The sequence below is a fragment of the Nyctereutes procyonoides genome, unplaced genomic scaffold (genome assembly GCF_905146905.1).
Source record: "Nyctereutes procyonoides isolate TBG_1078 unplaced genomic scaffold, NYPRO_anot_genome, whole genome shotgun sequence".
Lineage (NCBI taxonomy): Eukaryota > Metazoa > Chordata > Mammalia > Carnivora > Canidae > Nyctereutes > Nyctereutes procyonoides.
This window is the reverse complement of record NW_026575041.1, coordinates 3,526,004-3,548,589: the sequence shown is the minus strand read 5'-3', so window position 1 is coordinate 3,548,589 and position 22,586 is coordinate 3,526,004. Positions and strand designations below refer to the sequence as shown.

At 52.0% G+C, this 22,586-nt stretch overlaps 1 protein-coding gene across 4 annotated transcripts in view; it reads left to right on the top strand.

Annotated features, from left to right (window-relative positions):
- Positions 1–16,830, top strand: part of CHRDL2 (chordin like 2) — a 33,099-nt gene extending 16,269 nt beyond the window's left edge. The window contains exons 4-12 of one of the 4 annotated variants that reach the window (XM_055320851.1): positions 1,770–1,912; positions 4,751–4,844; positions 5,828–5,883; positions 7,765–7,933; positions 8,807–9,001; positions 11,412–11,585; positions 12,407–12,461; positions 15,851–15,943; positions 16,669–16,830. In XM_055320851.1, the coding sequence (XP_055176826.1) occupies positions 1,770–1,912; positions 4,751–4,844; positions 5,828–5,883; positions 7,765–7,933; positions 8,807–9,001; positions 11,412–11,585; positions 12,407–12,461; positions 15,851–15,941 (977 nt within the window). In that variant the 3' untranslated portion in view covers positions 15,942–15,943; positions 16,669–16,830. The remainder of the gene's footprint in view (positions 1–1,769; positions 1,913–4,750; positions 4,845–5,827; positions 5,884–7,764; positions 7,934–8,806; positions 9,002–11,411; positions 11,586–12,406; positions 12,462–15,850; positions 15,944–16,668) is intronic. The other 3 variants (XM_055320853.1, XM_055320850.1, XM_055320852.1) reach the window with 3 other exon arrangements.
- The last annotated feature ends 5,756 nt before the right edge of the window (positions 16,831–22,586 follow it).

Sequence of the window (22,586 nt, the reverse complement as noted above, 5' to 3'; positions counted from 1 at the left end):
GGAGCTGTAGGGTGATGCCAGGATTACGGCCCTGAGGCTGGGAATGACCAAAGGAGTTGGAGTACATGTTCTCCAAGATTCCTCCCAGTGGTGAAGTTCAGGCACTCTGTGTATCTTAATGCTGAATGCCTATGGTTCTATGATTTTAAGGTTCTAAGAGATTCTGAGACTGGGATTCTAGGAAGCAAAGGTAAAAGAGAGGGATCCTTGGGTGGCGTAGCAGTTTGGCGCCTGTCTTTGGCCCAGGGCGCAATCCTGGAGACCCGGGATCGAATCCCACGTCGGGCTCCCGGTGCATGGAGCCTGCTTCTCTCTCTGCCTGTGTCTCTGCCTCTCTCTTTCTGTGTGACTATCATAAATAAATAAATAAATAAAAATTAAAAAAAAAAAAACAAAGGTAAAAGAGAGGAGAGGAGAAATGGTCTGAGAAGGAATTAGCATAACCAAGTATATATGCAACCAAATGGCCAATGAGGGGCAGCTAGTGGGAGACCAGCTTCAAAGCGGGGAGATGCTGAGAGGAGAATCAATGCTTAGAAGCATCAAGAAGGTGATAAAATGGGGCTCCAGGCTCTGGAGCTAGGGGTCTTCTGGTGAGCTGGGGACCTGTGGGGAATATGTGTGTCAAGTACATTTGTTTTCCATGTGGGACCCCAGAAACGATCTCCCCATGGCTCTGACTTGGGTCATAGGTATTCATGGCTCTGGGTTCCCTTGGGGAGCAGGGGCTTTGAGCTTCACCCTGCCTGGCGAGGGGAGCATTATGCCTTCTCCTTGGAGAGGCTCACTCCAGGAGTCCTTGCTTACCTCTCCTTGCTGACTTTGTGCCCAGGCCCCTTCCCCAGTACATGCTCCTCTCTGCCTCTCTATTTCCACATCCTGCCCCTTTGCCTGCCCAGCTCTATGGCTCTACATGTTCTTCATGACTCAGCTCAGCCATCAGCTCCTTCAGGAAGCCTTCCCACCAACTTCCCTCCCCACTTCTCTGTGGTGCCACAACTGTGCTTCCATTGCTCAAGCCCTTACTACAGTGTCACTGCTTGTAGAATGTCTCTCTACCCACTTAGATTGTGAGTTTCCTGGTGGGAGGGGGTGGGTCTTACTCGGCACTCCATTCCCGATGCTTAGCCTGATGCCTGGTATAGACAAGGTGCTTAGTGAAGGTGTCTTGAGAGAATGAGTAGGTTCTCTCAAAACTGGAGACTTACCCCACTGCCTGGCAGGGTGAGGACTGGCTGATTGGCAGGTTCTGAGGAATGGGGCTGTGGCAGCCAGTGAATGATGGAGCTTACACCAAGCACAGGACAGTCTAGATCATTCCAGCTGACTCCCCTAGGATATAGCTCTGTGTGAGACTTTGTTTCCTGCTGTATCCCTACCACCTAGAATAGTACCTGGCACTAAAGGGGTTTCATAGATATGCTCATTGAATGTTGAACGAACAGGTCCCCACCACATGGGGCTCAGTGGGGCTGAGGCTTCTGGCCTTGCCTTCTTGTTCTTGTCAGGGCCAGCTCAGACACTGAGGGGCTGAAAGGCCATGGTGGGGACCCAAGAGAGGGATTGACATGGTCAGATGCAGGTATCAGCGAGATCTCTCAATTAGCTAATATGAAGACTGGCTGGGAAGGCTGAGACTGGAGTCTGGTTTAAATCCCAAGATACGATTAGATGCAGAATCTTCAGTAAAGTGGTCCAGTTAATTTTAACAAACCTTTTGGAGTGATGTGAAACTTCATTTTCTCTTCCCCTTGCCCCCTCATCTGCAGAACCTCACACCCCCTCTGGGCTCCGGGCCCCCCCAAAGTACTGCCAGCACAATGGGACCATGTACCAACACGGAGAGATCTTCAGTGCCCATGAGCTGCTCCCTTCCCGCCTGCCCAACCAGTGTGTCCTCTGCAGCTGTACTGTAAGAACTTTCATCTTCTCTTTTGCACAGGCCAGCACAGACAGGCCTGCAAAGCACAGTGGGGTGGTATGAGAGGGGGTGGGGGGGGATTGTTCCTCCCTGCTAAAGCAAAGTGAGAGTGAATGGTTTCCGGGGGAAGGGAGCATCTGGGGTCTGGAACGTCCTGCCCTTCTCTGGGCTTCCTCGTGCTCCTGAACTGCCTGTTATAGCACAATTACCTCGTACTCACATTTGCCCATTTCTGTTCTCCCCAGTAGACTCTGCACCCCTTGAATGGAGGGAACATAACCAATTCACTTTTGTATCCTCTGCTACCAGCCAGCTCCCAGGGCCTGGCACACAGATGTCTATAATGATTTTTGAATGAATACGTGAATGAGTGAATGATCAGTCCTGGGGTACAGAGACAGGGTCAGACTGCTTGTTGAAAATTGATTTAATCCGAAGTTGCTTAAACTCCCCCTGCTGTGATCAGAGTCGAGCCTAGGAACAGGCCGCAGTGACCCTGCAGTGTTATCAGGGGACAGAGACTGAAGCCAAGCAGGGGATGATCTGGAAAGTCTTTTTTTTTTTATTTTTTTTAAATTTTTATTTATTTATGATAGTCACAGAGAGAGAGAGGCAGAGACACAGGCAGAAGGAGAATCAGGTTCCATGCACCGGGAGCCCGACGTGGGATTCGATCCCAGGTCTCCGGGATCGCGCCCTGGGCCAAAGGCAAGCGCCAAACCGCTGCGCCACCCAGGGATCCCCTGATCTGGAAAGTCTTTAGCCTCCTCCTTGGTGGGCTCAAGTGTGGCTCTGCTATAGGTTTACAGATGGCTTTCAGCATGTCTTTCTTACCCTTGGGTTCAGCTCATCTGTGCATTGGCAGGAGAACTCCTGCTCTCCTGATTTCTGCTTCACCTGCTCATCAAACTTCTCTGGGCCTCAGTTCCTCTGAGTGTGGAAGGGAGTCTGACCAGGTGATCTCCAATCCTGTTTAAAATAATTCTCTGATTTAGCAGTGACACAAGGGTAAGAGGCATAGATTTGATATCAGAAACCCATGTATGAGTTCCAGCTCTGCCATGGTTCCCTGTGTGACCTTGACTGAGTTACTTCTCTGGGGCCTGCGTCCCCATCTTTTCAGTGAGAGGATCCTCTGAGTCTGAGATTCTGAATCTTAAAGTATCTGTGCTGCAGAGCAAACAACTTACAAATAATAAAGAGTGACCACTTATGAATCAACCTAGAGAGCAATTGTGTTTGTAGGACTTGAGCCTCTTCCAGTGGTCTAATACCTGCTAGTACCTGGAGATGTTTTGTGTTTATAGACAGCCCCCCAAAGACCCCAGGAGCAGAAAAGCACTGTTCTTATTTTTCAGATGAGGAAACTGAGGCTCAGATCAGTTAAGTAATTTGCCTAAGGTCACACAGCTAATTAAGTGGCAGAGCCAGAATTCAGATGCGGGGCCACATGACTCCAAAATTAACGTCCCCTCCCCCTGAATTGTGCTGCTTCCTGTAAAGAGACAAGGGGCTGGGTGAGGAGGAGCCTGTGGGAAGAGACCGAAGTGATGGCATGTCAGGAGGGTGGTGAGAGCATTCTTGTGATTCCTGTCCCTTCTCGGATACTTGGGTCTCCCTTTCTTTCTTCTCCTCCTTGTTTATTAAATGGGACTGGCTTGACTGCTGGCCAACTACTGAGACTCACTGAAAAGGAATAGGGAAGGGACTCAAGGTAATTATCACTTCCTGCCAGGAATATCGTGCCTTCCAGTTTATTTAATTTATTTATTTTAGGGACACCTGGGTGGCTCAGCGGGTGAGCACCTGCCTTTGGCCCCGGGCGTGATTCCGGAGTCCCGGGATCGAGTCCCACATCAGGCTCCCTGCACGGAGCCTGCTTCTCTCTCTGCCTGTCACTGCCTCTCTCTCTCTCTCTGTGTCTCTCATGAATGAATAAATAAATAAAATCTTTTTTAAAAATTTATTTTAAATGTTTTATTTATTTATTCATGAGAGACACAAAGAGGCAGAGACATGGGCATAGAGAGAAGCAGGCTCCCCACTGGGAGCCCGATGTGGGACTCGATCCCAGGACCCTGGGATCATGACCTGAGCTGAAGACAGACACTCAACCACTGAGCCACCCAGGGGTCCATGTTTGTGCCTTCCTATTTAAAAAGGGTTTTCACAACCACCCCCTCACTTGCTCTTCACAACCCAGATGGGAGCACCTCCATTTCATGGAAGAGGAAAGTGAAGCCCAGAGAAGAGAAGTGACTCACCGAAGGTCATCTGGCTTCCCCTTCCCTCTGCAGTGCTGCCTCTCCAGGCTGGCCCCTGAAGATGGGGACCTGGGATTTTCAGTAAAAGAAAGATGAGCCCAACATGATGAGCCCACTGATCCCTCTCCTCTCTCTGGTCCACCTGTTCCAGGTCAGAGGAGGAGGATATGGATTTCAGTAGGAAAAGCCTGCAGGCTGGGCTCTAGTCCCCTCTGCTGGGCTGCATCTCTGATTCCAGGCAGTTCAGACCCCTCTTTGGACCCTCCTCATCTGTAGGATGGAGGACTCTCACCTCACCAGGCTGCTGAGAGAGCCTAGGGAGAGACAGGGTCTGAGAATGCTTTAGAAGCTAAAGGATGAATGTTAGGGCCTCGGGGCCTGGGGAGGGAGTGGGGAGGGTGCAGGGGATCCCTCCTCTGAGCTGGCTGGGCATTGCCCAGGATGCTCTGCTGCTCTCTCCTCCCACCTCAAGGGACACCTCAAGGTCATTTGCCCCCAGAGCAAGGGGCTCTCCCCACCCCAAGGCTGCTCCTCATCAGAGCTCATCTCCTGTTTGCTCTGTCAGGAGGGCCAGATCTACTGCGGTCTCATGACCTGCCCAGAACCAGGCTGCCCCGCACCTCTCCCACTGCCTGCATCCTGCTGCCAGACCTGCAAAGGTGAGTCTGTGCCTAAATCCGGGCAGTGCTCACCCACTCCACCCCAGGGATCTAGCCACAGACTGTTAGAGGTAGGGGACCTTCCACTAATGAAGGGCAAATGGCTCAAGCAGAATCAAGTACACAGATGGTCAGATGGGACCCTATGGGTCAGGGTAGTTTAGGAAAGCCTCCTGAAGGAGGCAGGACTGGGGGAAGGGAGTGCTTCATAGTAGAATGCTTCTCCAGAAGCACTGGCGTTGTGGAAGGACACTGGACCAGGGGCCAGGTGGCTCCGGTTTCATGTTGGTTCTTCCAGCTAATTCCTTCAGATTCTTTCCCCTCTTTGGGCCTCAGCTGTGTCGTGTGTGCACTGAGAGGTTGGCCTCAGATTTCTAACAGACTGTCTGATTCTAGTGTTCTTGGTCTTTGCACCAGGAATGTGTGGAGGGAGTCAGACTGCATGTGAGGCAGGGGCTGAAGAGAGAGACTCCCACTCAGGGCCTTGCGTGCTGGCCCCCCAGGGGGTGGAAGATAGAGTCCTAGGGTGTTCCAGTGGGAAGAACAGAGGGGCTGGAGATGGTGCCTGCGAATGTACAGTATAGATGAAGGCCTGGTGACTTCAAGTGTGGCTGGACAGGGTGGCTCCCCAAGGGACTGCAACTAAGCAGGCTTCAGGGATGGGATTCTGGCCTCTTGGGCCATCCGTGATGGGCATTGAACAACATGCTCTGGTCTAACCAAGAAGTTCAGTCCTCATGGTGACCAGGAGGTCAGTGTGGGGAAACTGAGGCAGCAACCCAGTTGTAGGGAATTTGTGAACCCAAGGGTGAGAAGAGGTGGTAATGAGAAGTAGGAGTAAGTCCGCATCAGGGCAAAGGGACCTGCTGGTGCTCTGGGACTGCAGAAATGGCACCAGGCCTTGGGAGGCTGAAGGCCGGCAGGCCTCCAGTCAGCAAGGCTGAGGAAGTGGAGGCTGACCCAGTTTCCCTTTGGGTTTCCAGATGGGTCAAGTGAGAAGTCAGCAGAAGAGGACACCACACAGTCACACCGTGGGGTGGTGAGTACACAGCTTCACTGACAGGGTGGGGAGAGGTGGTGAGGGGAGCTGGTATCCAGGGCCTAAATCCCATGACTCCAGAACAGGCAATACCAGATATTGTCCTCATATCTCATTTGTCGCCTAGGTCAGCAACATGAGCTTTGCCATGTTCCAGCCCCTCTCCCTAGCCTCTGTCATGGCTGGTGGAGCAGCAGGGGCCTGGGAAAAAGCAGCATGCAGTATGAGAGCAGGCCCCAAACTTTCCAATTTTGTTTTTAAGATTTTATTTATTCATTCATGAGAGACACAGAGAGAGAGGCAGAGACACAGGCAGAGGGAGAAACAGGCTCCCTGTGGGGAGCCCAGTGTGGGACTTGATACCAGGACCCTGGGATCTCACCTGAGTCGACGGCAGACACTCAACCACTGAGCCACCCAGGTGCCCTCAAACTTGCCAATTTCCCTCCTGAGAAACATGTTGACACTGTTCTGTCCCAAGCCTCTGTCTGTCCTTAGTTCAGGCTGCCTCTGTGCAGCACACTCCCCCAAGGGAATGGTCTTTGTCTTGGCCCAGCCTTCCCCACTCAGCCCCTGAGGTACTGGTTCTTTATTTGGGGGCCACCTCTCTGTCCTCCCCTCTGCCTTGGCCCCTCTCGATCTTAGTCTAGAGTTAAAATTAGCTAAACTGCCCAGCTTTCTCTGGTCAGAGGGGCAAGAGGCAGGAGGATGGGCTTACACCCCGACTCAGGTCTCCATCCACCCTCGGTGATATATCTGCAATGGGAACATCTCCACCTACTCTGTTAGCCTGGGTCACCTGGACCCTGGGAGGCTGGAGGCTGGCTTCCCATGCTCAGGGACTCCCCAGGGGTCTGAACTAGTTGAGCTCTCCCTTTTCCTCTGCCATCCCATCCTCTCCCTAGGAGGCAGTGTGTGAAGCAAAGCCCACCCAGGCTTAGCTGCAGGCCCCGAACAGCTACTTACTGGATGACATGAGCAAGTCCCATTAGAGCGTTGGCTCCTCAATTCCTTCTTGCTACTATTCCACTTGATAAGCATTTCCTGGGAGCTTCCTATGTACCTGGGCCTGTTCTAGGGCCTGAGACAGTTTCCTGGGAGCTCTTCTGGGCTTAGTCTGGCCAGTCTCTGACTCAGAGACTCTATGGGCAGGAAAGGGCTGTAGAAGAAGGAATATGAGTGACTTGCTATCAGCGAAGAGGGTAACAAGCCCACTTGCTCCTCTGCCATGACCTGGGGCTGCCTAGTCCTCTAACTGAGCTAAGATGCTCCTACGCCATGACACCACCCTCACCACAGACCCTTTGCTATCACTGCCAGTCTGCCCAAGACCTGGTCTGGAGGGGCAGGGTCTTACTTGAGTTCCAGGGGCTCAAGAAAGGGGGCTCTGGAGACCCATGGTCTCCGAGTGGGGCCTGCTCAGAGTCTTCTGCCCTGTGGGACTCTGGGGCCTGGTGAGACCTTCAGAGGCCCATCCCCTTCTCCCATCATCTAAATCTTCTTAAAAAATTCCCTGACTCTCATCCTCACTACATCCTCACCTTCCATATCTTAAATATGAAGTTGCTCAGGTCCCTGATCACTATTTCTCCCAGATCAAGACCTCATTACCCTCTTTGTTCACTCCAGCCCCAAGGCCCTGGCTCTGACAGGCCTGAGAAGGGCTTGGATTTCCAAAGCACCGTCCTCTGAGAGTTTGCAGAGATCCATTGTCTGAGAATGTCTTAGGCCCCATCCAGATCCTTCTATCCCTAGTGTGTGGCTCTCTTTACTGGGAAGTCATGGGGGTGTCTACTTACAGGCCTCACTGTAGCCTCAGTCTTGCTGCTCCTCTGCTGGCACTGGCCCATCAGTGATCCTCATCCTTCCTGCCATTTGCAGAGACATTCCCAGGATCCGTGCTCAGGGGACAGTGGGAGAAAGAGAGGCCTGGGCACCCCAGCCCCCACTGGCCTCAGCTCTCCTCTGGGCTTCATCCCTCGCCACTTCCGACCACAGGGGGCAGGCAGCACGACAGTCAAGATTGTCCTGAAGGAGAAACATAAGAAAGGTGGGGATGGGAACCTCCTCTGATCCCTGAGGCGGGGGTGAAAAGGGGACCCTGACTGCTCCCGTCTCCCATCCCTGCACCCCCCACTCAGTGGTTCTCTAATCTTAACTTGGCCATGAGTTTGTGGATTCAGAAAGCATCAAAACTGAAGGTGTCCTTAAAGGGTACTGAGGTTGAGAGTACAGGGTGAGAGACAGAACCAGGCCTAGAACCGAGACCAGGGGGCGGCACAACAGTATTTTTTGAGCTTCTGCTGTGTCTTTGCTGGGGATCAAGGGGTGAAACAGAGGTGAAAAATGGTCTCTGTCCTCAAGGGGCTAGACATGTAAATAAATACTGTCATAGAAGGAAGTGGTGAGAGATGGTTTGGGACAAAGGAAGGAGGGAGTGGAGCGAGGCTGTGGGCAGATGGTCAGGATGCAGTGGGGAAGGGTGACCAGGTGGGTGGCCGTGACCACAGCAGGGAGGAAAGGGGGCTCCATGCGGGGCTTCTGATTGGGGGTGGGGCAGGCACAGCTGCCAAGGGATGTGTCTTGGCCGCTTCAGGACAGATGGGACAGTGAGAGCTCACACGGCCAGGCAGTGACAGAACTTGATCTCAGGCCTCCTCCTGCCAGGAGAGCCCGTGAAGGGCAGGAGGAGGCCTTTCCATCTCCAGCAAGAATTTCCTGGCCATGAGCCAGCTCTGAATGCCGAAACAGGGGAGAAGTCAGGGATGGGGACCAGTTTTATCCCTGGCCCCCACTTTGCAGGTGGTTAGCTGGGCCAGACTGGTGGAGCAGGGGCTCCCCGAATTCCCGGCCCACCTATTCCTGGACTCTGGCCCAGGTCTGTGCCACTGACCCTCCTCCCTTCCCGCCCTCCTTGGCCCAGCCTGTGTGCACAGTGGGAAGACATACTCCCATGGGGAGGTGTGGCACCCAGCTTTCCGCTCCTTTGGACCCCTGCCTTGCATCTTGTGCACCTGCCAGGACGGCCGCCAGGATTGCCAGCGGGTGACCTGCCCCACTGAGTATCCCTGCCATCACCCTGAGAAAGTAGCCGGGAAGTGCTGCAAGATTTGCCCAGGTACAAAGAGATGCTGGAGGCAGGGAGGGCACTGCCCAGAGTGGGCCCTGGGTCCCTCTCCCCAGGGCACAGATACTTGGAACATCTCCCACATGGATGGGGCATGGACTCAGAGCCACAGGATGCAGGGTTTTTAGATGCACTGGAGTGGAAGAGGCCAGACTCACAAAATATTAGACGCATGGAACATCGAGTATTATAGTGACAGATTCAGAGATTCTCACACATAGACACAGAAATAATGTTCTGGATTCTGAGAAATCATAAAATCATAGGATATGAGGATTTTTAGGGGAAAGAGCCCTATTTACTGGGCACTTGCAATTGCCAAGGAGGTATTTCGCATACATGAATCCACGTACTCTTTCCCACAAATGGATAGGGCAGGAATCTTTTTCTCCATATTGCAGACCAAGAGAAGACCTTGAGCTGTGTGACCTTGTCCAAGGTGTGGACCTTGGACACCTTGGACAAGGTCACACAGCTCAAGTGACAGCTGGAATCCGAACCCAGGTCTGTCTTACTCCACAGACAGTGGTCTTGACCACTGTTGTCTTCCTTCAACCCTCATCTAAGTATGGGGAAGACTGAGAGCCAGAGATCCTAAATCACATAGCAAAGTAGTCGTAGAAGCTGGAATTAGAACTCAGGCTTCCAGACTTGCCAGCTGAGTTCTTCTAACACTGTCATGTGACCTGAGGATTAATGAGGGTGCAGAAGAAAACATCTGAGTATCTCCTGGGAAGAACAGCCTGTGGCTGTCAGCAGCGCTGTTGTGAGGAGCAGGCCCATTCCCTGAAGCCTGGAAGGAGAGCAAGATGGGCTGAAGTTGTGGGCTGCGATTTTGCTTCACCACATCTGGTTAGAAGGCTGGGTTGGCAAAACTAAAAGGAGAGGAATAGGGAAAAAAAAAGGGGAAGGAAACATGCATCGAGAACCTACTAGTGCCAGGTATTGTACTGTGATTTCACAGAGTCCATGTATTCCTCATCTCTCAGATAGTTTACAAATGAGATAACAGAGTGGCTGCAATTATCCTAAGTCTCCACCTCCCCCGGGGCTTTGATGTCAGGAAGCGTGTGCTTCTATATTAGCTGCTTACTGGCTGACAAGTTATTGTCCTTTCTGAGCCTCAGACAGAGGAAAACATTGAGGAAAAATGTTTTATAAATTGTAAATAAAAATCCAAATGTAAGCCATAGTATCTGAGAAATATGCTACTGGGACAGGGCTAGAGAGGGAGCATGACAAGGTGTTACCTGGACACATGAGTGGGAGGGATTCAACTTGAATTCTCCAGGAGACTGGCAGTAGCTCACTGTTAGGCTCCTTCACAAACACACCTGGTCTTAGGCCCTGCCACCAGACCCCAATCCATTTCCCCTTAAAAATATTGAGACTATAGCTTTACAACCCTTAGCAGGACATCTCAAAGGGCTTCATAACTAGTAAGAGTTTATTTTTTTATTTTTATTTTTTTAAAGATTTTATTTATTCATGAGAGACACACACAGAGAGAGACATAGGCAGAGGGAGGAGCAGGCTCCCTGATATGGGTCCAATCCCAGGACCCCAGGACCATGCCCTGAGCCAAAGGCAGACATTCAACCACTGAGCCACCCAGGTGTCCCCTAGTAAGAGTTTAGAAGGAAGTATGTATGTGTAGGGACTTAGTCCTTTAGTCCCTGAAAAATAGGGATTGTTGGTACGTGGAAAATTCTGGGGAATGTCCTTGGAATTCCAGCATGTTGAGGCTTTAGGATTGGATCCAATTTGGGACCAAAACCCATTACTACTATCATCATCATCCCCCCTGCACACACCCCTGCAGCCCCCTTCACCGTTTCAGTCAGATCATCGCCCCCTCTACCCCCTCTCCCACCATCACAACCATAATCATCATTGTGGCCATGATTACCACACCCCTCCCAAGTGTATGTTCATAAGAGCCTTGCTTGCTGGTGTAGGTGACTCAAAAGACTTAAAGGATATAGTTCCTCCTTCACCCCATAGGTCTCTTTTAGAGAAAAACATACCCAAGGGAGGCAATTACAAGACAGTACAAGGCAGTGCAAGGCAGACTAAGGACATGAGTGGGATGCATAAGCAAGAAGGGTTTTAAAAGCTGTGAGTGGGAAGAAGCAGGGTAAGCTAAGCTGTTCCAAGTGGGCTGCCTGGAGGAGGTGGAGGATGAGCTGGGCCCAGAAAGATGACAAGTTTTCTGATATGCTAATCAATGGGAGGCAAATGGGAGAGGTGGCCCCTCTGTCTTTCCCAGGGGCACCAGAACTTTCCCAAGGACTTTAAAGACCTTAGGGAGATGTAAGACCAGTGGCCTGGCTTCCTGGGCCTACCAGGCAGGGGTGGGGGGTGGGGGTCAGCGTGTTCACAGGTCCCTTGTCTTCCCCAGAGGACAAGGCAGATCCTGGTCACAGTGAGATCAGTGCCACCAGGTGTCCGAAGGTGCCAGGCCGGGTCCTCGTCCACACATCAGTAGCTCCAAGCCCAGACAACCTACATCGCTTTGCCCTCGAGCATGAGGCCTCTGAGCAGGTGGAGATCTACCTCTGGAAACTGATAAAAGGTGAGCATTGGCCCACTCCCAGCGGGGCTGACCTCTGGCCCGTGCCCCCCTACCAGGGGCATTTGGTTGATCAAGTGCCTCTAGCCCAGGAAGACCAGCCTCTGGCTACCCTTCTAGATTTGTCTCCAATTTCAAGATAGAGGGAGACAGAGATTCTGTGATTCTCTGACAGTTCTGATAAGCTCATCTACTCTGAGACACCAGGGCCTCCTCCAAGTGCTCCCTCTCCTGGGAGGAAGGGGTTGTTGCACTTGCAAAGTGCCAGGACGTGGTAAAGCCTATGTGGTTGAAGCAAAGGCATGTCTACTGCTAGAGCTTCAGCACTCTGTGAGGAGAGAGCTTTTCACGCAGAAGGGCCTTCACGGCATCCTCAGAGCAGGAGGGCCTCGAGGCTAGAATCATTCAACCTCTTCCATGTGGTGGATTCCATCCCTCCAATAAGTTGACATCAGAATATATTTCGCACTCACCCGATGCAACAGGGACGCTCATATCACCAGCTGAAGGTCAAGAGGAATTGCCATTGAGAAGGAAATTGCTGAGAGTTAGGCTTTTTGGCTCTTCCTGCCAAACACAGATCCCCTGGGTAGAGTAAAAGAAACTAAACCCTTTAGGTGTGAATCAGCTATAAGATCACTTTTCTCTACTGATGGGTCTGGCTGGAGTGGGCGGGGGTGGAAGAGGGGATGCTGATAATGATGGTAATGATAATGATAACCAATGCGTGGAGCACTTTAGAGTTTACAAAGTGCTTCACATTCGTTATCTCATTTGATCCTCAACGATCCTGAGAGTTAGGTATTATTATCCCCATTTTACAGATGAGGAAACTGAGGCTCAGAGAGGTGAAGTACCTGGCCCAAGGCCACACAGCCAGTAAGTGGAGGACGGGAGCTAGAGCCTATGTCTTGTGACGTCAGATGCGGCTCTTTCCCTGGTCTACTCTGCCTCCTGTCCTAGGAGGAATGGACGAAGAAAGTGGAGCCGTTCAGCCTGGAGAAGAGAAGACTCAGGGGGACAGGACCATTGGCTTCCTGGCTCTGAAGGACTGCCCCACACAGGGGAGCCATTGTGTTCTGAGTGACTACAAGGGTCAGAACAACAAGTGGGGGATTTAAGAATCAGACAGACCTGAGTTTGAATCCTGGCTCTGCTATTTCTTAGCTGTGTGGCCTCGGGCAATCACTTGACCTCTCTGGGCTTCAACTGTTTTCTTCTGTTAACTGGGGAGGAGGGTTTCTAGAGGATTAAATGAAATAACTTGGGTACAGCCTTTCCTATAATAGGGAGTAACATTTGTATCTTCATTCTACCTCCTTAGAATTATGGCGAAGCATGTTTCCATCAGAGAGGAAGCACTTTCTCATACCTAGACCCTTTCTGTAAAAGAAGGGAGGGAGCAAGCTCAGTTCACAGGAGTGTACAAGCGGCGGCTGGGTGAGGGTTCTGCTGCAGTTGAGGAGTTGGGAGTCAGCAACCCTTATATTTGTTTTGCGCCTCGAGATTCCATCAGTCCCTGGACAGGTGCTGGTTTACTCCAGACCTTCCCCCCAAGCCTACCAGGTTCTGAGACCACAGGGAATAATAGGCCCCAGCCTTTGTCCTCAGGAGCCCAGGACCTAGTGACTCGGATGCAGTAGGAGCTCCTCAGGAGCTGAGCAGAGTCAGGCTGGAAGGCTTCATGGAGGAGGGGCCAGTGGCTGGAACAGGAGTTAGGAAGGCAAGAGGGGCACAGGCAGGTGAGGGGGGCAGCGACAGCTTCAGACTGGCCCTAGAGCCTATGCTTACCTGCCCCGTGCCCTGTGATTTGTGGGCAGTAAGCCCTGTGCTAATCTGTTCCATTTCAGCCACGTGAGAAACCTGAGGGATATGCATTCATGCCCCTGCAGATAAAACTGAGTCTGGGAGGTAAAATGACATGCTCAAAGTTACACAGTTCAAGCAGGAAAGCAAAGATTCAAACCCAGGTCTGACTGTCCTCAGATCCACCTCCACGGAGGTGACCTAATGCCTTCAGAGAGGTGCCTGAGGAAGGCCATGGGGTGCCCAGGACGGCATAGACCGGGGAGCTGTAGCTCGAGGCCCGTCTCATTACCGCCAGGTCCAGCAATAAAAGGAGCAGGTGGTGGAGGTTCTTCAACTTCTCAGTGCCAGCTGTACCATTGCATCACTGGCAAACACCCCTCCCCATCTCCTGACCCCTGGGCGGCCTAATTGCCTCTTCAGGCTCTCTGTTACCTCCTGTCCCAGACTGTGGGCATCAAAGCAAATACTCAAGGTCTGATTCTCAGTGGGAAACCTTGTTTCGTCACCCAGAGGAGTGGTATCAGCAAGCCTTGGGGGTGGTGCAGGGAGAATAAGGGCAGAATTGGCCTGGAGACACGGACACCTGGGCTGAGGCCACACCACTGTGGGACCAGTGTCAGGCCCCAGAAGCTGAGCAGAGGGCTGTCTGATTGTTTAAAGCCTTGTAGATTCTGGAGTTTCAGACTAGAAGGGACCTCAGGGATCCTGATTCCAACCCCCATCTAGGAAAGAAGCCCCCTACAGCCTCCCTAATGGTCTCCAGCCCCTGACTGCATATGGCCCCTCCCCACCTCCACTGCGGACAGCTCCATCCAGAAACGGTTTGTGTCCACATTGAGCTGAGCATGTCCTATCTCCTGGGACTCACCTGCCAGTGCCTTCTCTGCCCTGGGGGTCCACAGAGCCCTGCTGCCCTCAGACGGGGCACATCCCCAGAAGGCATGGCTGTGCTCCTCAGGCTAGCTCTTGATTCCAAGTCTAAGAGCTCTGTCCCTACAATCATGCTTTAGCTAGAGTGTGAGGACCCTCCCACACCCCGTCATTTCCTCTCTAATTTGTATTCTGGGGTGTGTGCAGTGGTGGGCCTGAGCAGAAGGACCTATCCCCATGTCGGGCTTGCAATGTAGCCTGGGCCTTTGGAGCGAGTGTCTCCCAGACCCTGGTCCTTGGCATCTGGACTGGGGGTCCTGAGAACAATGCTGGACATTCCCAGCCTCCTGGACCTGAGTGCTGATGGTTCTCCTCAGTGGGATCCTACTCAGATTTCCATAAGCAAGGCCAATTCTTAGTTTTCTTTCTTAGCAGAGGCCTCACTGTCACACCTGTTCTTTCTGGCCACAGACCCTGGCGGTCACAGCTGGACAGCCCATGTGCTCGGGGCCTCTGTGCCGTGCGTGGTGCCCATGGCCAGCTCCCCAAGGGACGCAAACATCAGAAGATCTAGCTAATACCTCATTGCCTTCAGGGCCCAGGCTAGATTGGGTACACGTATATTTCCTTACCCATCCATTCATCAAGGGATCATTCACTCGTTTGTTAATTCATTCATTTATCCTACATGATTCACAAGTGCCAGGCTCAGGGGAGCCAGAGAGGAAAGCCCTCCAGGAGTAACCAGGGGAGGCAAGAAGAGACATAATGATAGCACATTAGAAATAGGTACAATGACCAACAGAAGCTAAGAGCTGTGGGTGCCCCAAGGAGAGGAGATAAAGGAAGACTTCCCAGCTAAAGCTTGGAGGATGAGTAGGAGTTCATCCGATGGCAGCAGGAGAATCAGAAGTCAATAGGGGAAGGAGTTGCAGCAGAGGGGGCGGCCTAGGTAAAGGCTTGGGCCCCTTGCAGCAGAGGGGGCAGCCTAGGTAGAGGCTTGGGCCCCTTGGGGGACTTTAAGCAGTTGGCGAGGGTTAGAGCACAGGAAGGCCGCTCAGGGGTGAACAGAGCCTCGTGCTGTAAGGGGGCCTAACACTCTGACATTTGATGTTCTTTGGAGTCTAATAAGCACCTCTATTGATTTTTATCACACATTCTATGGGCAGGCCATACGAGCCTCCCCCTCCCTTCACCCCACATTATGGACTGGTGAGCAGTGTGAGAGCAGGATGCTGAGGGTGACAGGTGGTGGAGGGTGAGCAGAGAGGCGACAAGAAGTCAGGGAAAGGGAATGACAAGGTGATGTATAGTTTTGAATGCCTGCATTTAGAATCACAGATTGAAGGGAGAGGAAAGAGGACCGAAGTCTAGTGTAGTGCCCAGGCAGGATGTGATGGGGCCTGAATGGGGAGGCTGGCAGTGGAGGTGGGGGGATAGGTCCAAAATACTTGGGAAATTTAGTCTGCAGGATTTGGGGTATGGTCGGGAAAGGGGAGGAGAGGGGTGGTAAGATCCAGTCTGTGTCTGTTACCCTGTTCCATTGACTACCTCACCTTTCCTGCTCATGCCCTTGCCTCTGCCTTCAGGAATCTTCCACTTGATTCAGATCAAGAAAGTCAGGAAGCAAGACTTCCAGAAAGAGGCACAGAACTTCCGGCTACTCACCAGCACCCATGAAGGTGGGACGTTAGGCTAAGGACTGGGGCCTGGGAAAAGAGCTGAGCCAGAGGCTGGGGCCTCTTGGGGAGTTCCAGGCTGCTAGTTCTGGGAGGGGGGCAGGGTGCTTGTCAGCCACAGACGTCAGTTCCCGGCACAGGAATCCAGTGGGCGTCTGGGCCAGAGATTTCTCAACTCAGGGCGCTTGGGAGCGGGAAGGTGAAGCAGAACCATCTGGATTTGGTCCTGGGAGTGAGGGAGACAGGGCTGTGAGGGAGGGAGGCCTGAGCCCCCAAACCCTGATGCTGCCTACCCCCTCTCTATTGGAACATTTCCTATCGAAACCCTCCTAACCACTTTCCTCCCGATGCCTTTCATTTGCCCTACACTATACTGAGGAAGATGGACTCAGGTGGGGCTTCGGGTGGGGGAGAGGAAATTATAGATGGGAGTGTCCCCAACAGGTGTTAGGAAGCCAGCCCAGCTCCAGATGCCAGTTGGCTGAAGGTGGGGTCGTGTGCCAAAACTGATCGCAATACGGGGTTAAGATGGAAATACCCATCCTCCTCTTCCTAGGGACTCCAAACCCAGGCCCTCACCATCCTTCTTGTCCTCAGTTTTCCCCATCCCAGTCACCCTGCCTCTGCTGTGCACAGTACATACACACGCACACACCCCTGCACACACATGCACACATCCCACCCCTGACCCCCATCCCTACACGCCTCTTCTGCTTTCCTCGATGCAGGTTACTGGAATGTTTTCCTAGCCCAGACCCCGGAGCTGAAGGTCACAGCCAGTCCAGACAAAGCAACCAAGACCTTGTAATGAAGACCTAAGCAGTTGCAGATACGAGCTTTACCATTTTTGTTGTTATATATTAATAAATGATAAGTTGCATTACTCCTCAGCCCTGCCTGCTGAATTCATGTCCAGCTACTGTGTGTCCCCACAGGGACTAACTGCAAGGTAGGCCTGGTTATGCCCATATTATTATAGGGCTGGAGCCTGAGATGCAGTAGGGATAGAGACTAGCCCCTCTCCTTGCTTGTCACCAGAGCCAGGGCCAGTTGCCCCAGCCTCCCTGACCAGGCCCCTGTCTGGCTCCGCAGCCTCTCCCCTGCTCCATACTGCTTCTGTCCCTGGGCCCCCAGCTATGGCTCCTCCCGCTTTTATGGGTGCCCCCCTCCTGGAGCCCACAGGCATTGAGCCTAGGAAGCAGACTGACTCTAGTTAGCCAGCGGAGAGGGAAAGGGAGCCTCCAGGCACTTTCCCCAGCAAATCTTTCAGGGATCGTGATTGTCAGCCACGCTCTACAAGGAGGAAACTGAATTTAGGGAGAAGTCATGTGCCTGAAGCAGGCAGTAGCAGAGGTAGAATCAGTGCCAGGTCCCTTGCTCCAGGCTAGCACTCCTCCCCACCGTCTGCTGTGACCGATGTCATAAACCCAAATAGTCTCACCTCTAAGGATTTCCAAGCCTTGGCAGTCACATTGCTAACCCTGGCACCACAATCTGGGAAGAAAGCCTAACAGTTACAATGAAAGACAACATTAATAATTTATCCTGCTTACGTGTACAATTACTTGCAGTTTCAAAGATGTTCTAACGCTCATGATTCCACTTAAGATGAACAGTGTAGGAATTACCCCGACATTAAGAAGAGGAAACAGAGGACCAGGATGGGGCCAATGTCTTCCCCAAAGCCTCGCAGTAACAGCTAAGTGAGGCCAGGACTAGCACTCAGGCCCGCGTCTCCCAGACCTGTGGTTTCCCTCCAGCATAGCACTGCCCTCCACCCCAAGCATGATGGGAAGGGCTGGAGTCCTGCCACTTGCTGCCACTTAGAGGGCTCTGACCATTGTCCCCTGAGCTTTGGTCTCTGTACCTGGATGTCTGAGGTCTGGGAAGTCTACTAAACTGCCTACCAATCCCACTCTCCCCAAACTCCCTCCGCCAGGGAGATTTCTCAACTCAGGGCGCTTGGGAGCGGGAAGGTGAAGCAGAACCATCTGGATTTGGTTTGAGGGGGGTCCCAGGGGTCTGGTTTGAGAGGCTGGGGTTTGAGGAAATGGCTGGACTCTCCTCCTCTCCCCCTAAGTCAGAAGACATTAGCTCTTCCCAGCTTCTACCTGTCACTCTGAGAGAAGACACCGAATTCTCACCTTGTTTGCCCACCACCTAGGGCTAACTTGGAACTCTGGGGATGAGTTCTGAGCATTTCACGTTTGAAGTGCAGGAATCAGAACACGCAGCCACTTACATGGTGAACTCTGGTCATCCTTCAACTTAGCTCAGATGTCCTGTCTCAGTAAAGCTTTCCTGGAGGCCCCCTACCCTGCCCCTGCACGATGGCCCCTCCCCTCTGCTGGAGAATGGGGTTGGAGGCAGGACTCTGTAATCAGAAGTGCCTCTGAGGCCTCAGGACAGGAATGGACTGTATACTTTTCCTGATGCTGCAGACCAACCACCTTCTTGGTTTCTTTGATGGGCTTATCTGAAGCCTGTGATGTTCACCCCAAACCTTTTCCACCGTGGGAGGCACATTCAGCATATCAGTACTTCCTCCTTTTGATCCAGATGTTTCTGAGTATGCACATGTAAGGTTTGCCTTGGGAACCTCTCAGCAGCTTTCCCATGAGTTTATGCCTTTCTCACTTGTATTCCCCTTTCATGTATTCATTCGTAAAACACTTTCTCAGCTGCTTGGGGATAGGCCTTATGCTACATGACCCACACAGGGTAAGGAACCAAAGTCTTGAGGAGGAGATGGGGTGTCACAATACCAGAAGTGCTAAGGGCTCTGACAGCAGGGCCCTGGGGAGCACAGGCCTGCCCAGACCGAGGACACTTCAGCAGGCTCTGAAGGGTGAAGAGGATTAGAAGAAAAGATGGAGGGATGGAGGGAGTGGGGAAGGAAATGACACAGGAAGACATGGTGATGGGAGATGAAAGAGAGCATGTTATGGGGGAATCACAAACAGCTCACTGTTCTTGGACAGTATAATTTGAGGCAAAGAGCTAAGGGAGGTGAGGGTGAACACCCAGCTGGGGAGCCCTGGCTTCATCCTGAGGGGAGCTGGGAGCCCTGGAAGGGTTTTAGTGCTTTGGTCAGATCTGTGGGTTAGCAAGCTGGGAGGCAGGAACAGGTTTTGGGGAGCTGAGGTGGTGTCAGGGAGGTGAGGAAACAGACAAGTGTTTGAAGACTTTGGTGGTAAAGGAAAGGGGAGGGGCCAGGCAGTGGCTGGCAGTGGACATGGATCAAAGAAGAAGAGGGTTTTTCTGATGGGAGAGATGTAAGCAAGTCTTGGTGATGAGGAGACCTCACAGGACACGGAAAAGTAGAAGAAACAGGAGTGAGGATGGAAGAGGGGAGGTTTAAGGACAAGTTAAAATCCATTCTTCCTCAGCCACTAACTCACTGTGTAACCCTGCAGGTCTCCCCATGAGTGTGATGAGGGAGAAGGAAGGGGTGGTTTCCCAGGGCTGCCCAGCTTTTCCACTCATAGGGCTCCCTGAGACTCCAGCAGGTAGTCCTAGTTGGTGACGAGGCTGGGCTCTGATTGAAATAGTGGCATCCTGGGAATCCCGGGTGGCTCAGCAGTCTAGAGTCACCTTCAGCCCAGGGAGTGATCCTGGAGACCTGGGATGGAGTCCCGTGTCAGGCTCCCTGCATGGAGCCTGCTTCTCCCTTGGCCTGTGTCTGTGCCTCTCGCTCTCTGTGTCTCTCATGAATAAATAAATAAAATATTGAGAAAAAAAAAGAAAGAGTGGCATCCCCTCCCATAGGCTGGCCATTTTTAACAATGTACGTTCAAGTCTGTTGTCTCATCCGATCTCTAGGACAGCCCTGTGAGGTGGGGACTGTTGACCATATTAAGAAATAAGGAAATTGAGGCACAGGGAGAGGAAGTGACCTATTCAAGATCACATACTGGTAAATGGAGGGGTTGGATTCCAGCCAAGGTCTGTGATTCTGTACCCTGATGGGTCCTAGAACACCGAATAGGCCAGGTCCTGGGCTGGGGCAGGTGCAACGAACCTGGTAGCCTCCTGGTCCCCAACCCTGATCTTCCTATTCTGATGCCAAGCTTGCCCTCTGGGTTTCCTGGGGAGGCTTCTTCCTCCTCCTCCAGCAGCTATGAAGCCACCTCCCCCTGTCCCTCCACGAACCCTGGGCTCTGGGAAATGTCAGTATTTCTGAGAAACAGGACGTGGCCTGTGGTTTAGGGCTGGCCTGGGGGTAAGGGAAGGCCTGGGGCCCCACCAGGCACAATGGTGTCTCTCTGCAGGGCAGGCCCAACCACCCCCCTTCCCCTCACTCTGGTCCCTGGAAGACACACTGCCTGTCTTCCCCTCCTGCAAGGCCAGTTCGTGGAAGATGGACAGGAGGTGCTGCAGGCGGCCGACTGACATTGGAAGGGGTGGTGTGGTATGTGTTCCTGTGTACAGGGAGTTATCTCAGACCTTCTAGAATGGGATTTAGGACCTAGATGTCTGCCCCAGCTCAAGGCTGCTTGAATGACCATATGACCTCTGACGTCTCTCCCCAGTCCTACCTTTCACCTCCAACACAAAATACAGAGCCACGACATTCGCCCAAGGTCCAATAGTGACCTAGAGTTGGGCCCTTGTAGGGTCTGACTTCCGCGTCTACCTCCTTTCCACGCCCTATGATGTCAGGGCTGGAGGGGAGATCAGCCTATTCACCAGTTCTTCTGCTGCCCCCCTTCCGCCCCCTGAACCACTCCCCTCCCCAGCAAGTCTCGCCTGCCACCCCAGAGCCATATTTCAGAAACACAAATCTGCTCCTTCTCCCCATGAAGCCCCTTCTTCAGTGCCTTCCCTCCTGGTCCCTCAGGATCTGACTCCTGTGGCCTCTTTGGCCCCAACTCCCCATCACCTCTCCTAGCAGCACGCTGAGATCCAGTTTGCTGCTCTACCTGACCAAGCTGGGATGGATCTGAGCTCCTGGAAGACTGGATCACGGATTCTGACACCATCAGGACATTCTCTGTTGCCCCCTGCATACCAATCTGTTTTTCCCAACCAACTCTTTCAAGAAGCACATAGGACACCATGCACTGCTCAGGCTGCTAACAGCTCTCAATCAGGGGACAAAGGATCTGCCCTTCCAATTCCCATAGAAAGATTCTGGAGAACGATGCTGGTTGGTCCATCTTGGGTACATAATCAATTTTAGGTGGTTAGGGATGAGGTATTAGAATCATGACTGGAGTAGGGGGAGCAGTTTCCTCAAATAAAGAGGTAGCACACACATCGTCAGTAAAGGGATCCCTATTCCCAGCTGCCACCACTACAACTTCGGACCACTTAAACCAGTGTCCTCTCTTCCACACCTTAAACACACTGTTCCTTCTTTCTGAAATGTCTTTCCCTAGTCTCTTCCTACAGTACTCCAGTTTATGCTCCAAATCCTCTTAGGAGAAAAAGCTCCCCCAGGCCTCTCTGAAGCCCCAACATTATTATATGCTCTGCTATAACCAAACACATGCTTTGTATTCCAATGATCTGTTCCTGAGCCTTTCTTCCACTGGACAGTAAGCTCCTTGAGCCAGAGACCACATGGTCATCCGTGCATTCCCAGCCCCTAGTCCACAGGAGGCATTCAATACATGCTTACTGAAGAAGGAAATGAGAGAAGGAGGAATGACATTGATGGCGAAGACAACAGTGGTGAAGTGTGGCTGACTGCTGATGTGGAATAGATGCTCAGCAAGTGGTTATTGAGCCTTGAATGATCACCACTGCTATTCTTACTACCGTTACCTCCGCCGCCACCACCACCATGACTGCCACTCCACTACCAGGACCACCCCTCCCATTGCAGTGTCCAAATGGAACTTGCACATCATATCCTAAATATTTAAAAGGTATAAATCAGACTACCAAATTATTAAATAAATATGCCCTATCTCCTTACCTTGACAAATATACCTTCCTAATGATTTAGAAGGCCAAACTTTAAATTTTCTGACTTCTTCTTTGCCAGAACAATGGAAACACACAGAGTTAACATTTGGCCCCTGATTTCCAGTTCTTAGTCTATCTCTCTTTTCTCTCTCTCTCTCTTTCTATCCCTCCCTCTCTCTCTCTCTTTAAAGTTAAATTCAATTTGCCGACATATAGTATAACATCCATTGTGCATCCCATCAAGTGCCCTCCTCAGTGCCCGTCACCCAGCTACCCCATCCCTCTACCCACCTCCCCTTCCACAACCCTTTATTTGTTTCCCAGAGTTAGGAGTCTCTCATGGTTTGTCTCCCTCTCTAATTTTTCCCACTCAGTTCCCCTCCTTTCCCTTGTAATCCCTTTCACTATTTTTTTTAAAGATTTTATTTATTTATTCATGAGAGACACAGAGAGGGAGAGAGGCAGAGACATGCTCCATGCAAGGAGCCCAACATGGGACTCGATCCAGGGTCTCCAGGATCACGCCCTGGGCCGTAGGCGGCGCTAAACCGCTGAGCTACCCGGGCTGCCCCCATTTCACTATTTCTTATATTCCAAGTAGGAGTGAAACCATATGATTGTCCTTCTCTGACTGACTTACTTCACTCAGCATAATACCCTCCAGTTCCATCCACGTCGAAGCAAATGGTGGGCATTTGTCCTTTCTGATGGCTGAGAAATATTTCATTGTGTA